The sequence below is a fragment of the Gadus macrocephalus genome, chromosome 7 (assembly GCF_031168955.1).
Source record: "Gadus macrocephalus chromosome 7, ASM3116895v1".
NCBI classification, from domain to species: Eukaryota; Metazoa; Chordata; class Actinopteri; order Gadiformes; family Gadidae; genus Gadus; species Gadus macrocephalus.
Genome location: NC_082388.1, coordinates 11,936,891 through 11,951,761, shown reverse-complemented (window position 1 = coordinate 11,951,761; position 14,871 = coordinate 11,936,891). Strand labels below are relative to the sequence as shown.

Genomic DNA, 14,871 nt, shown 5'->3' with positions numbered 1-14,871 from the left:
ACGTTTTCTGTGATTGGCCAGGTACGAGGAGCGCGAGGTTCAAAAATCGGTGCAGGCAGTAAATTGTGAAGTCGATCAGTGTTGGATTAACCCCGGCTGTTGTTAGACGACGAGTCGTCAAATGAGCTAAAACTAGATTAGTTGTATTAATAGTTTAGGTAGCTAGTTTCGTTTTTGGGAGAGCTAACAGCGGTTCATATTTCAGGTAGGTCATGAAATGCTGGGGATCCGTTTACCCTTTGAGATCGATAGCGTGGCACTGGCTATCATGTACCTGATATATAATCATGTGCTCACAGGTTGTGGTTATATTTAACGTGTATTTAATTAACAAGTCATGTTAATACTATTTGCGTACAACACTGTTACAACCTACATGTGTTGTATTTCGTTGCAAGCAGATCAGCTCTCGTGTGTGTTCCTCTGGAGGACGTGAGGGTAGCTGTTACAGTTTGAATCAGTATAAGTGTTGGGACTACAGATGCACTACGGCCTCCAACACGTTAACATAGGGTCCATGGTTATGTACAACCCAGGTCTTATTACTTAGTTTAGTGTAGTGTTTCACTTTGTCGTGGATAAACTCTTGTTTACTGACAAATGACAAGTAAACGCCTCCTAAAAAAAATATCCTGGAATGTATAGGAAATCGAGTTAAGACGTGTTATAACAATGTCAGTGTTTTAGCATGTATTATTCCTTGGGGTAGCTGAACCCTCGATATTTTGTAACGTTACCAGTCGAGAGGGTAATGTTGTTTTAATTGTCAGTGGTTGAATGGAGCATGCACCTTTTGTAAGTTACATAACGTAGGAGACTAGCTGCCGTTACAGGCATTGGATACATGCCAAAAGCTCCAAGGAAAAGGCGTTCCCACTTTCCAAACTAAACTTTTTGAATTGCAACTTCCCATTTCTCATAACTAGAATGGCGTTGTATTTGGCCTCACCTTGTGGACTGGTCTCAGATGAGGAGGGCGAAACCCCCGTGTTTGAGTCCACAGCAGCCGAGCTGGGAAATGTGACCAGACCTCGTTTGCCAGAGCTCTCAATCATCTCCCCTGGGCTGGAGACCAAAGCATCCATATCAGCACCGGTAACTACAATTCCCGCTTTTGATTCCTTATAATGTTAGATCATTGTACAATCCCGCCTTTAATAAAGGTGTCAAGCGATGTTGACAACATGATGCCAATGTTGACTGATGGTTGTTTCAAGCAGAATCAACAGATTTCTGAAGACTAAAACCCCATGTTGTTGTTTTTATGTTCAGTGGTTTCAATGCTCAACATGCAACAATAGAAATGTGTTAACCTTTTTTAATTCAAATAGAAAACCGCACCAGCAGTTGAAAGACAAGGCAGCAGGGATGATGCTATACCAGAGAAAGTCAAGGTTTATGTTCGCGTTCGGCCACTCAGCAAGGAAGAAAAAGAGCGGGCAGAGGAACAGGTAAGACCGTTCACCAGTCGCCACTTAACTCCCTACAGCTAAGCAGTCTCTGGGAGTAATTGCTTTAATGTGTCCTGTGGAGTCTCTACTTGTCTGAACAGCACAAAAGAGATGAGCACTTGAGCCTGACAGATACTGGATTTTAGGGATAGCACCTTGGCATTTTAGTATTCATGAGATAAAGGAACCAATTATCTGTATGGGAAGGAGCTACGAACCGTCACCTTCAAGAACATGATGTACAACATGGATGGTTCGCATGGATGTGCCCACTTAAAGCATTTAGAGGTTCAACCACGACTGGAGAGGATTTATAAAGAATTATAAATGAAAGTGTACATATATGTAAAGAGAAACGAGATACTGATATATCTGTGATTAGCGGATAACATCAGCGGTCGTGCTCTAATCAGCACTGTATTATAGGTGTTTTCTCCCTCTGCTCTCCAAAGGGTTGTGTGACCATCCAGAATGAAGACACCCTCCTGCTCAAAGCACCGAAGGATTCTCAGGCCATGAAGAGTGCAGAGAGAGGCATAACACAGAGCATTCACAAGTTCTCATTTTCAAAGGTCAGCCGGTTGCCCTGGAGTTTGGCTTTTTTTACATAGTTCACAGATGAGTGTTGGATCAACTTGACCGTGACAAAGAATTGGGTCGCAGACAAACCAGATCCTTTAAAGAACATCATACCACATCAATGTGTTGCGAATGTCTAGCAGAGTTTTAAGAAGAGTTGGACAGGTGTAACTTGTATATTACACTTTTGAATAAGTGGATCCAAGTAAGATCGTACCCTAAAATATGAAAGACAAAATATAAACTCCATTTGTATGAGATACTTTTGATAAAGCATTAACTGACTGTTCATTCCCATACCTCAATATTAATGTAAAAAATATCAGTGATCAGTATTATATTACATATTTCCTCCCTCCCAAGGCGTTTCATGATTTAAATATTGCCCTGGGTCTTTCTAGATCTTTGGTCCAGAGACCAAACAGCAGGAGTTGTTTGAGGACACCATGAAGCACATGGTGAAGGACGTTCTCCTCGGAGAGAACCGACTCCTCTACACGTATGGAGTGACCAACTCTGGGAAGACCTACACCATTCAGGGTAAGGATCTGGCCAGCTTGGTCGAAGAGCTTACTAACAGGGCCTGTATCTGAGCTTGGAGATGTAGGGTTGGAATCAGTTACCAGTTTCCGCATATTCCTAAAGCGCTGAGGATAAGCCTCTGCAATTAATTCATACGACCGCAACACCGAAGCTTTCACAATGTCCAGGGTTTCCGCTGGGTTGTTAAAGGTATTAAAAGGTAGTAAATGAAATTAGCCCAAATTAAGGCCATTAAAAAGTATTAAACGTCATCTGACGAGGTATTACATTTTCGTGCTCCCATCCAACTAGGCCTATGAGTTTTTCAATTTGTGTAACTTGCGTGCAGGCCTATCCTAAAATTACTGGATTTATTTTTATGTTGTGAGTAGGACCTGAGTGATATCAATGATGTCACGGGGTGTTTGTTCGAAAGAACCTCGCCTGTGCGCTGAAACAAACTGGGTACCCGACTGGCTTGCTGCCTATCCTCTTTGCGAGCTCACCTCTGTTATAAGTAATTTGAAAGACATTATGGGGAAACGCCTCCTCTCTGCCCTCTCGCCTCTCCATTGAGAATGCATAAGCAGGCACGCCAAACGCCTCCCGTGTGAAAAGCCCTTAATGGCACCTGAAGCAGAGTCCTGCAACCGTCAACAGTGGATGATGTGTTTCTTTTGCACAGCAATCCAAACAACCATGCCAAACACCAGATAGTGTCATTCCCCGGCTTTCCATCTAATATGTCTAATTTTCCATCGGGTGTGGGTCGGGCGTCAATACCAATTTATAGCGGGTCTGGTCGGGTGCGGAATGTAATTCGCGCTACTGTCGCAACACGCTTTTAAGTATTGCGGGTGCGGGTCTTGCAAAATAAGACCTGGGCAGGACTCTGACTGGCACTGGCACACACTAGTGTGCCAGTGCCGGTCCAGAGTCCAGGTCGGAAGAACGAGTCAATAGTTCGCTTGCTCATTGTTCAAACGCATGTAGCAGGTTGTTGTGAAATCTTTCTCCTTCTCACAGACGTTTACGCTCCCTCGATAATCTCTAGGACCCTCCCCCTCCACACATTAGCAACTAACAGTGGCCATCCACTGTTAGTTGGATGGCTGTGCAATTTAGCTGCCTAACCCTTGCGGGAAAGGAACTTTGGCTTTGACTCCCTGAAGTACATGAACTGCGACATGCCGCCGGTTGCCCCGAGGCACCACCGCCGCGAAGCACCACCACCCGGCAGCGGGCAGCAGGCAGCACGCGGTTCAGTCTACTTCAGATTGATGTGGAAGTCGAAGAACCAGAGACGTCGGAGAACCCGACGAAGTCGTTTGTGATTCATAATATCGTCTGGAGGCGCACACAGCTTTTGGCCGTGATAATAAGTATTATATGATATAGATTATATGATATTATTTAGATATAGAGCTCCAGGACTGTAACGCAAGTGTTGCATCCATAAAATAGCATGTCATGGGACCTTTAAATGTATTCGTTTTCGCGGTTATTCAGCTATTTCTTCCCCTCCGGAAAAACACGACTGCATTGCATTGTGGTATACGGGAGTAACATGTAGGGAACATCGTATGTACACTCAAATTTTTGGTATTTTAAGTCCAAGAATATGTTCCAATCTAAAATAATATACAGATATGTATCCAGCTGTCCTGCCCTTTCTATAAAACATGTAAAAAAACAACAACGAAAAACTCTTATGCTAATTTTGAGATCGTTTAAAGCTAAAATCGAAGTCGTGTTCAAAATTCGATTAAATCACCCAGCCCTGGGATAGCGCATCAATAGCTGTTGGAGTACAAACCAGATCCTTGAAGGGAAGCATATTCAACTTTTTTGGTCGATGGTAAATCATCTGGGGGGGGGGGGGGGGGGGGGGAAATGTGTAATCCGGTTAATCGATTATTTGACAATTTGTGGTTTCAAATGCATAAATAGAAATTTAAAAATGTCCACCTTAACACGCCATTCAAATCCACTGACTTGGACCATTCGGTCCTCAGTGACTTGGACCATTCGGTCCTCAGTGACTTGGACCATTCGGTCCTCAGTGACTTGGACCATTCGGTCCTCAGTGACTTGGACCATTCGGTCCAAGTCACTGAGGGTCTGAGGGTCACTGAGGCCAAGTCACAAAGGTGGATTTTAACTGTTGGAGGCTGACAGGACTTCACCCCTTTCCCCCCCCTGTATTAACAAAATAGACTTGGCTATTCACTTTTAATCTAGCGGCACTAGAACCACCGCGGACGTACTACTAGTTACCCACTATCGGGTCGATTGGGTGCTCTCTGAACGAAGATCTGACTCATTTGACCACTTCCTATTTTTAGGGTATAAACCTAGTGTGTATGTATCCTCTTTCCCTCACATATAAAACCCTCATCATGTGTTGTTGCCCCAGGGGTGGGACGGGAGCCGGGCCTGCTGCCCAGGGCCTTGGCCTCCACCTTCAGGAAGCTGCAGGGACGTCTGTACGCGGGCATGGACCTGAAGCCGGCCATGTACCAGGACGTCCGGCAGCTGGACCCCAGGGAGGTGCGGGCCGAGGAGCAGCTCCGAGACTCCCTGCTGCAGGAGGTGAGACCGCGACGCCATGCCGCTTGTTGGTGCTAAAATTACTGCAAAATTAAGAAGTCAAAGAAGATTCATATGGATGTATTCATTCCAGGGAAGGGGGGGGGGGGGATGTGAGGAAGAGACGGGATGGGACAATTGTTAGCTTGTTATTGAAAGTTTGTTTCACCATCACCGCTATGTTTGATCTATGGTTATACTTTCAAAGCGTGCCTTTGTTGCCCCCCCTGGCATTGGTCTCTACTGTATCAGACACAGACTCATTTCACCACATTAAGTGGTGATGCTTCTCAACGCTAACATCCATGTCTTCCAATAGGACCAGAGCATGAGTTCCCGTAGAGGCGGGACTAGCACGACGTGGGACAGCGGCATCGCAGGGCTCTCCACCAGCATCAACACCCAGCTGGAAGGTACCAGCCCTCTCCCCCGCCACCGGCCTGTTGCTCCAATACACCGTCAGCAGCATGTCATTAGCCAAAGCTATGCATAGAGTCAATTGGAATAAATTACAATTGGAATTTTCATTTAGGGCCAGATAGGAATGATTCAGTTATGGGTAGACTGTCAACATGGGGATCGAACCCAGTAACCTTTGGCGGAGGAAGCTTTTTTGGGGTTACGGTACATAAAACTTCGTCTGAGTTGGCACTTGAAAGGGTCAAGTGCTTGTTTCCAAAGTGGACCTTGATAATGACACGCTATACATTACAAATGAATATCATATAACCTATTCAAGCACCATTCTCCTCCATTAAGATCCAGCACCCTATCCACTACAATATCCTGATGCCGTTTCAAACCAGGTCGTACTGCCAATTAACTCTGGTCGGGCGCCTCCCTTCTCCCCACCCAGACTCGGACAACGTGTGCCTGGATCCAGACAGCCTGTCCCAAAGCGGGGGGGAGGGTCTGGGGGAGGGCGTGCAGTACTCTGTGTGGGTGTCCTACTACGAGATCTATAATGAGTTCCTGTACGATCTGCTGGAGGCCGCGCCCACCAGCATGCTCAAGAAGAGGTCCAACCTGAAGCTCAGCGACGACAGGCAGGGCAACCCCTACGTCAAAGGTAAGGGCTGCTGACGCATGCAAAGGATAGTCCTTGTGTCATTCAGCTCTCTGCCTCTCTCGCTAACGCACGCTTGACAGCTTTGTGTTACATACCCAAGTCTGTATTGTTAAGTTTCATCACATGACGTGCACGTGTGGATGATGTATTTTGGTAATGATGGTAACCTAACTTCATACAGAATTGGCAGGTCAAAGTGCTGCACAGTGCAATACCATTTAATGATGCCAAGATAATGCAATTAATGAATACTACTATCAAATGGTAATAATAAAACGGTAAAGTGTAGCAGGGTTTAATGTGGAGTAAAGGAGTCCAGTCTTGTTTAAACGCCAGGGCAGATACCCCCGTATAAACACGCCCATCTGTACTGCACTTCCTGCCTCCTGGTCCACCATCTCCCTACAGTCACCTGACTCTGGGCTCTGTTTCCCCGCAGACCTCACCTGGATCCAGGTGCGCAGTGCGGAGGAGGCGTGGCGCGTGCTGCGGGCCGGCCATCGCAACCAGAGCTTTGCCAGCACCCACCTCAACGAGAACTCCAGCCGCAGGTGACCCCCCCCACCCGGTCTCCCTTTGTGTGTTCCTCTCTTTGGGTTAATCTGTGCTCTGCTTGTCAGCCATGGGTCTGTTTGTGTCTGATCTGTAAATCTGTGCTCCACCCTCCAGCCACAGCATCTTCTCCATGCGCCTGCTGCACATCCACCAGGGGGCTGAGGCCAGCAAGGCAGCGCACATCAGCGAGTACGTACCACGGCTTGGAGATGCGTGTGTGTGCGTGCGTGTGTGTGTGTGTGTGCCATTATACATGTGTGCTAATGATGTGTGTGTCCTTGCAGGCTGACGGTGTGTGACCTGGCCGGCTCGGAGCGTTGCAAGGACCAGAGGAACGGGGAGAGGATGAAGGAGGCCAACAACATCAACACCTCCCTTCACACGCTGGGACGCTGCATCGCTGCTCTGAGACACAACCAGAACAACAGGTACTGGTCCTCTGGGACCACCAGAACAAGTGGTACTGGTCCACTGGGACCACCAGAACAACAGGTACTGGTCCACTGGGACCCCCAGAACCAGTGGTTTGCTCATACTGGTCATGTACTACTAGATATTGGTTCCCTCAGTAGTTCTTCCATAGGTTTGGATTCATCCACTCTCACACCCTGTGGCTGAACCCAAACAAATGTTCAGTTTACCTTTTGGCAGGTCAGGTCTCGCCTAAGGCCCCGTTCACACGAAGCCGATTTCATGGCGAAACCGCAAAGGTCTTGTACGGTTCGGCCTTCCGTACACACGAAGCCGGCGAATCCGCTGACCGAAACCGCAAACTTCTGAAACCACCCTCGGAGGTGGTTTCAAATCTACCCGGTTTCGTTTTGGATTCGTGTGTACGCCTGAAACCGCAAACCATGACGTCATCGCCCCACCCCTCGACCTCCTAGCCAATGGCTCTTAAGCCCGCGGAGTCTCAGAAATCACATGCGAGCATGCGCATAAGGGCAGCCTTTCTGCGCATGCTCGCCTCTTGTTATTTCATTTCTTCTGGATTTCTGTACCAGAAGCAGCGCCCCTTATGGGCCTGGAATCTGTACTACAGCGTTTCTACAGATCTACCCGGTTTCGCTTGGCTTCGTCTTTACGGAGATACTTCGAAACCGGATAGATCGAAACCGTAACGGTTTCGCTCTTTTCGGCTTCGTGTGAACGGGGCCTAAGTTGCTAGCGTGGCTAACGGCCTCCACCCCCTCCCCTCCCGCAGGTCGCGGCCCCCCCAGGTGGTGCCCTTCAGGGAGAGCAAGCTGACCCGCGTGCTGCAGGGCTACTTCAGCGGCCGCGGCAGCTCCAGCATGGTGGTCAACATCAACCCCTGCGCCGGCGTCTACGACGAGACCCTGCAGGCCCTCAAGTTCTCGGCCATCGCCACCCAGGTGAGAGACACGCCCCCCCCCCGTGTGTTGTGTGTATCAACGCGAGGTCTTGACACGCACTGTACATTGTGTCGAGAGATGGGAGATGGAAGAGAGGCGACTGTTCTAGAGGCCTGCGCTTCGTGGTCTCGTAGCAGCCGCGCAACACTCCGACCTCCGGCGTCGCGTGCGCTAACCCGACGCTCACGACAGTTGCTCAGCCAGCGGTCGGAATAAGGGTTCACAGCCGGACACGCACTAATGCTCATAAATTAATTTAAATAGTGGTTCTCAAGACCCACAATTTCCAATGATTAAGGAGCTAATTTATAATGAGCACAAATGTTGTGTTAGTACTATCGTTGATCGTGTGTCTTTCCCCAGTTGCTCCACGGGCCGTCCACCAAGTCCCGGGTGGCGTACATCCTGTCCCTGCTGAACGAGCCCGCCGCCGCCGCCGCCGCCCTCGACAGCACCTACGAGGACGAGGACGAGGACGAAGAGGAGAGCGACGAGGAGGAGGGAGACATGACCATGTTGAACACCGAGGTACCACTCCCTGACTCCCTCCCACCCGCTGTGTGTCACGGCCCAGCCCGTCCAGTGGGGTCCCTCGATGCTCACCGTCTCTCCCCCCCCCCCCCCCCCCCCCAGTCCCTGCTGAGGGCCATCGAGGTGCTGAAGCGGGGCGTGTTCCGCCTGCGCCAGGAGAAGGAGACGCTGGAGGCGGAGGTCCGGGAGCAGGTGGTGTCCGAGACGATGGAGGTCTTCACCAGCATGCAGAACGACTTCAGGTGGGGTGGCCCTGGTGGGGCGGCTGTCGGTGGGCCGGGGGAAGGGCACTACCAGTCTGTGGCATGGAGATGACGGACATCCACACTGTACATCACCATATATTGGTGTTCTTACGGGAGTTTGAAAGCTCATTCATTATCCCACGCTAACCTTGCTGTGTTTACTATTTGATACTTGAATACATTTTTATCGTTCAAATAAAACACGAAGGACGATATTGATCCATTCCGTTTGAAATGAGAGGAATGCAGTTGTAACCGCCACCCACCCATAGTAGGTAGCGGAGGTGTTGTGGGTTCACACTGCGCAGGAGATATTCACTCCTTCTCTTTCTCCACACAGCGCTTCTATGGAGGCGCAGAGGAATCTGATGGAGGAGAAGTATGAAACCAATATAGCCAACCTGCAGAAGAACCTGAAGCGATATTACAGTCAGGAGCTGGACGTAAGTCCCTTCACATTCACCAATCGGACTAATGAATGCACGAAGCCTAGTGAATGATCACATTGAGCCTATATTGCGTGCCACATTAGTTAAAGAATTTAAGCGCTTTAGAAATAATAAAAAATTCCGCTGATTTTAAAAAGGCGATTCTGCAGCAATGCCTTCTGAAAAGACACACTGGAGATTTATTTTATTTATTCATTCTTAATTACATTATTGGTAACCGTGGTGTTCTTAGAAGAACGTTCTGTAAATAAAAGTGTCTTATGTTGATATTTTAGTTTTTTGTACGACCATTGAATCAAATGGCGTCAATCAATCCTCGTGACCCGCGTGTCTCCAGGAGCGCGACCAGGAGATCGCCGCTCTGACCGCGGCCCTGGAGCGGAAGGAGGACGCGGCCCAGCCGGCGCCCTCCACCCTCCCCCTGCCCTCGTCCTCCGAGCCCCCGCTGCCCCGCACCCCCGTGGCCGGCCCGCGCCGCTCAGCACGCCAGGCCGCCGGGGGCGCCGCCCAGCTGGACCACAGCCGCGCCGAGCTGGACCACAGCCGCGCCGAGCTGGACCAATGCCGCGCCGAGCTGGACCAATGCCGCGCCGAGCTGGCCTCCAGAACACAAGGTAGGCCTGCTGAGACCGGCTGACCAGAAGGGGGCAGAACCATCACTCTGTAGTCGGGCCCGACCGATTCATCGGCCAAAAAGACGCCGATTACAACCGATTATTTTTATTTATTTATTTTTTTTAGAAATGTTATTGCGCTTAGTATCCTGCAGAGTGCGCTCCTACTCGCCTTGCTAACTAACAACTTTAGCTGGAGTAAAAAAGAGGAGATTGAATTTTACCGTACAACATGAAAGCACGCTCGCTCAGGCAGCTGCGCGCTCACCTCGCCAATGTACACAAGACGCGTTGTTTGAGCATGTTGTGCCTGTTTTTCTTTAGGTCCCCGGCCATGTTAATTTGTTATACTCTAGACTCTAACGGTGAGACCATACTGCTCAGCGCGCACGTGTTAGTCACTGCTCACGAGCGCAGCACATTGGGAGTTAGTTATTTATTTTACATTACACTAATTTTTGACTGTAAATGTATTCTAAAACACTCGAAGGTTCTGCATTCAATTCACATATTCGTCAAAAGTGTTTAAAGTATATTTAAGGTATCAAAAAATACGTTTTATATGCTTTTTTTTGGTTCTGTTTTTAATCGGCTGATGTAATCGTAATTTTTCTCTGAAAATAGTCGGCATCGGCACTCAAAAATCAATATCGGTCGGGCCCTACTCTGTAGGGTGTTGTGCTGCCGGAGCGTTGGGCAGCCTTCCAAGGCTTGGTCCCTAACTTCACTCGGTGACAGTGTTCGTTGTTTAGAGAGTGAGATTCATAACCTTCAAAATCCACTGTGTGTAGTTCTTAAAGGTCCAGTGTGTAGAATGTAGTAACCTCTGGCAGTGAGGCTTCTACGCAAATCCGTTGGTCAGTTGGTTGCAATCTGCAACCAACTGAAGCATCGATTTGCGTTTTTGAAAAAAGGCAACATACGTTTTTGGCAGCTTAAGCCTGTGATGGAAATCAGTACAAAAATCCCAATTGGGTATCTTTGTCACAGTCGCCATGGACACTGTACATGTTTGTACAGTGTCAATGTTGCACTGCGGAACGTGACTACGTGTTGCTTCTGATAATTACGGCAGGCAGTTGTATGGTGACACTTTTGGACACCAATTTCTCCAAGATGCGTGATCGCCTACTTTAAGCTATTAAACAGGGAAACCACATCCAGAACTAACGTCCCCAAAACATGGGTGTATTAAAGATTGCACAACCAATCATCATAATTGCCATCCTCGAACTGCCATTAACTACACTATTTTACACTTTCCAAAGTGTGAAACTAACTGAATCCTTTAAAAAATATATATATTTGGCATAACATGCTCGTCTTCACTAGGCTATACGAGGCGCTAAAGGATGCCTACAGTTGACACTAAGCATGTCCATCGTCAAGCCAAGGACACAGAGTGCCTGTGAGTGGTCACCAGTAGCACTGACCTCTTGCCCGTCTCCCCCCCCAGAGCTGAGGCGTGCTGAGGTGCAGATGGCCGTACCAGGACCCACCAGGGCGCTGACGGGGTCCGCAGACCGCAAGCTGGAGGAAGGCCAGAGGGTTAGACGCTATCTTGACCTACAGCTTAAAGAGTTCACTGCCTGCTTTTAAGAGCTCTGCCTGCAGCTCATTGATGTGTTTTTCCGATTTGCACTGGGGGAAAAGGGAGTGGGCCATTGCTTATGCTGCCTAATCAAGAGAACAAATGCTATTTTATATTGTGTTGCACAGTTGGCTGTATAATCAAGTTTTATGATTTTATGTATCGGGATATGCAAGGTATATTCGTGTGGATTTATGGCATATGTATTATAGCCAAGATCATAACGTTAAGACTCAACAGGCTTCACAGGCCACTCCTAACCCTAAAGTAAGGTCTACAATGAATTAAATATAACCTAGTGGGAAAAGCTACACATAAAGGACTGCATCGCTATTTATTGACAAATCATTATTATATTGTTTATTTAACAAAAGTACACACTTTATTGCTTTAATAGGAATAAAAGCCAGGCACTACTAGCTACGTGCATGTGATACGTTAACGACTACCTCTATAAAGTTATACAACTTCCTGTATGAAGTCTTCAGCAGCCAGGTCTTCTGGTGTTGAAAGCTTTCTTCATTTCGTTGCTATCGAACGTAGTGAAGCAAACCGCAATAGAAATACTGATGCATTGTAAGCATCAGTAACTCAAGTGTGCTATAAAGGAGGTTAATTTTTATAGAAATGGCTTCTGCGGGCAAAATTATTTGTTTGATCTAAATTATTATAGAAAATAGTTGAATAACATAAAATCTTAAGCCACCATGAAGTGCCTTCTGAACTCCCATAACCTCCCCCCACCCCAAATGCTTATCAATCGCAACGGATTTGTACCTATTGTTCTACTATCTATATATACCGTACTGATTTATATCATATATTGTGTTTGACCTGGGAGAGAACAGTATTGTACTGTACTGTACTACTGTACTGTACTGATGACACACTGCAATAAACACCTGTGTTGAGAACCGGTTCTCTCAGCTTTGTCCTGATGTGTAAAACCATGGAGCAGGAGCTCGCTGAAACACAAGATGCCACAAGGCATCAGTAAAACAATAAGCAATATATAATATTAATGCAGTTAAAATAATAAAGTTAGATACAATAAATACTGACTCTTGTCATAGATTGAATAATAAAAAAAAATGTACTACAGGGAATAGTGATATTGGTGGGTATGAATAGAAATGGCATACGAGTGAATACGTCGGTGTTAGTGGTCGTGGTCTACTGGAAGAGGGGTCGGTGGTGAAGCGTGACCGCAGCAGGAAGGGTCGACCGGCGGTATCCGGTGGGGGGTCTCTTCACGCCATCGTTCTCTCACTGGGTCGAGGGAGCTGGCCCTCTGAAGCCGTCCGTCGAGTCCCTTGCTGCCGGCGGTGCCGACGTGCCGCCGGCCCTGCTGATGCGGCCCTCCTGACCTCCCTGGTTCTGCTCGTCCCATCAGAACCTGCGGCAGCTGAGGCTGAGTCTACAGAGGCTGGTGGGGAACCTGCAGTCCGGGGAGCGCGCCTGCTGCCGCAACACGGACGGGGAGCGCCTGCGCCAGGGCCTGTCCAGCGCCGACGAGACGCTGGTCAGACAGGTACATAAAGTCCACATCATAGCACTTGTAGAGGGCTCTTATTTTTCTTTGCATAAAAGGTGCGTGAGGACTTCTGTGTGTTACAGAGCTGTTTGCCTGAGAAAATCGCTCTGCCAGAGAAAATAGAACCTGGGCTTGCAGATTTGTCTGGTTCCCAGGTTATGCTTGTATAGCAGGGCTATTCAACCTCCTTAACAAGTGGGCCAAAAAGGAAAACCGCTGGTGGTTCATGGGCCACACATACAAAACTTATAATGTAAATTAATCGATCAAGTAATCGATACCTCACGCCCATCCCTAGTTCATACGTTGTAAGGCCAATCCTGAGACACTCATGCAGCTTCTCACTGGTCATGGAGCAACGTACCCTTGTTTTTTCATATGAGAAAACTGGCAGCAAACAAGCCGTGATTTGAGTTGTAGTGCCTCTTCACCTTGTATTCCTTCATCATGGAAATGGCTTTGTTGCACACTAAACACACCGGTTTACTACTTGTGGCGGATGGCAAAGTAAATAAATATTTTTCAGTCCAAATCGTTTTGAATTGGCGTTTTTCAACATCAACCTTACGTTTTTTGGCTTGGAAAGAGACATCTTGGAGCTTTTGTTAGCCTTGCTAAAGTGAGTTTCTCCGTGGTCCGCAAGCATAAAATGCAAAGTGAGCTTGATTGAGGCAATGGCAGGTGTAGACAGAGCGGGTGTAATCCTGTTGCCGTAGCATACTTTGCGTTTATTGGCTGGTCATATATATTATATTACACGCAAACCTGATTTGCAGGCAACAATTTTCCAATTATTATTATTTATTTATTTTTAATTTGTAATTTTTTTTGGTCTGCAGGCAACCTCTTGCGGGCCATAAAATAAATAAGAAGGGCCGTATTCGGCCCGCGGGCCGCTAGTTGAATAGGCCTGTTGTATAGTATCTTATAAAGAATGGAGTGCGTTTATTGTATGTTGTGTATATTTCCCGATGTAACCAACTCCTACTCCTTCTCTCCCTCTGCCGTTTCCTAAACTTAACCTAAACTAACGTTACGATTTAAGACTCAAGCGTCACCGGCTGCCTTATCGATCACTGCTTCCCCCTGCTATACCTCTCACCTGGCTCTCACTCTTAAACCCCGCCCCCCCGCACTTCTCCTAACCCTATTGGCTGCGTCGTCCCCAGGACCAGATCCTATCGGAGCTCCAGAACGGCCTGCGGCTGATCAAGGCCGACCTGAGGAGAAAGGACGAGAGCCTGGCTGCGCTCCAGGCCTCCCGACCCCCTCCCTCAGGCTCCGCCTACATGACCACGCCCACTTCCTGCAAGAAGAGGGGCTGCGGCAACACGGAGAACCATCCGCCGGAGAAGCGCACCTTCTTCAACTCACTGTTCCCCGCGCGCATGGCAATGCCCAAATACGGCGCTGCCGCCCAGCCCAACACGCCGTCCGCCCGCATCCTGCGGTCGCGGCAGCAGTCCCCGCCCCCGAGCCCCGCCCCCACACCGCGCTCCTTTAGGGGGAAATACTGAAGTTTAACTTTCACCCCCACTGCGGTTATCAGGGCTTTACAATTGATGTACACGTTTGTTGTTGTTTTTGCTACACAGTATATAAATGCGTACCCTCATGCATGCATATGCCGTCTTGGTCAGTAGTAAATCTTCTCTGCAGATTAGAAATATCCTTTTATATTTTGCGTTGTACCACGAGTGTATGAAGTCGCCCATGCGACTTTTATAATGGCTTGGGATCCAATAAAATTGCTTGTTTTAATGTTAAAA

The 14,871-nt window shown here is 48.0% G+C and overlaps 1 protein-coding gene across 1 annotated transcript; it reads left to right on the top strand.

Annotated features, from left to right (window-relative positions):
• The first annotated feature begins 5 nt into the window (after window positions 1-5).
• On the top strand, window positions 6-14,871 carry kif20a (kinesin family member 20A). Its single transcript, XM_060056775.1, has 19 exons — window positions 6-205; window positions 927-1,095; window positions 1,332-1,451; window positions 1,904-2,023; window positions 2,432-2,570; window positions 4,969-5,144; window positions 5,461-5,554; window positions 5,998-6,210; window positions 6,650-6,761; window positions 6,880-6,954; window positions 7,050-7,193; window positions 7,970-8,138; window positions 8,502-8,666; window positions 8,772-8,911; window positions 9,255-9,357; window positions 9,701-9,977; window positions 11,434-11,525; window positions 12,962-13,099; window positions 14,272-14,871. The coding sequence occupies exons 2-19, from the start codon at window positions 928-930 to the stop codon at window positions 14,617-14,619; spliced, it is 2,793 nt and encodes a 930-aa protein (XP_059912758.1). The 5' UTR covers window positions 6-205; window position 927; the 3' UTR covers window positions 14,620-14,871.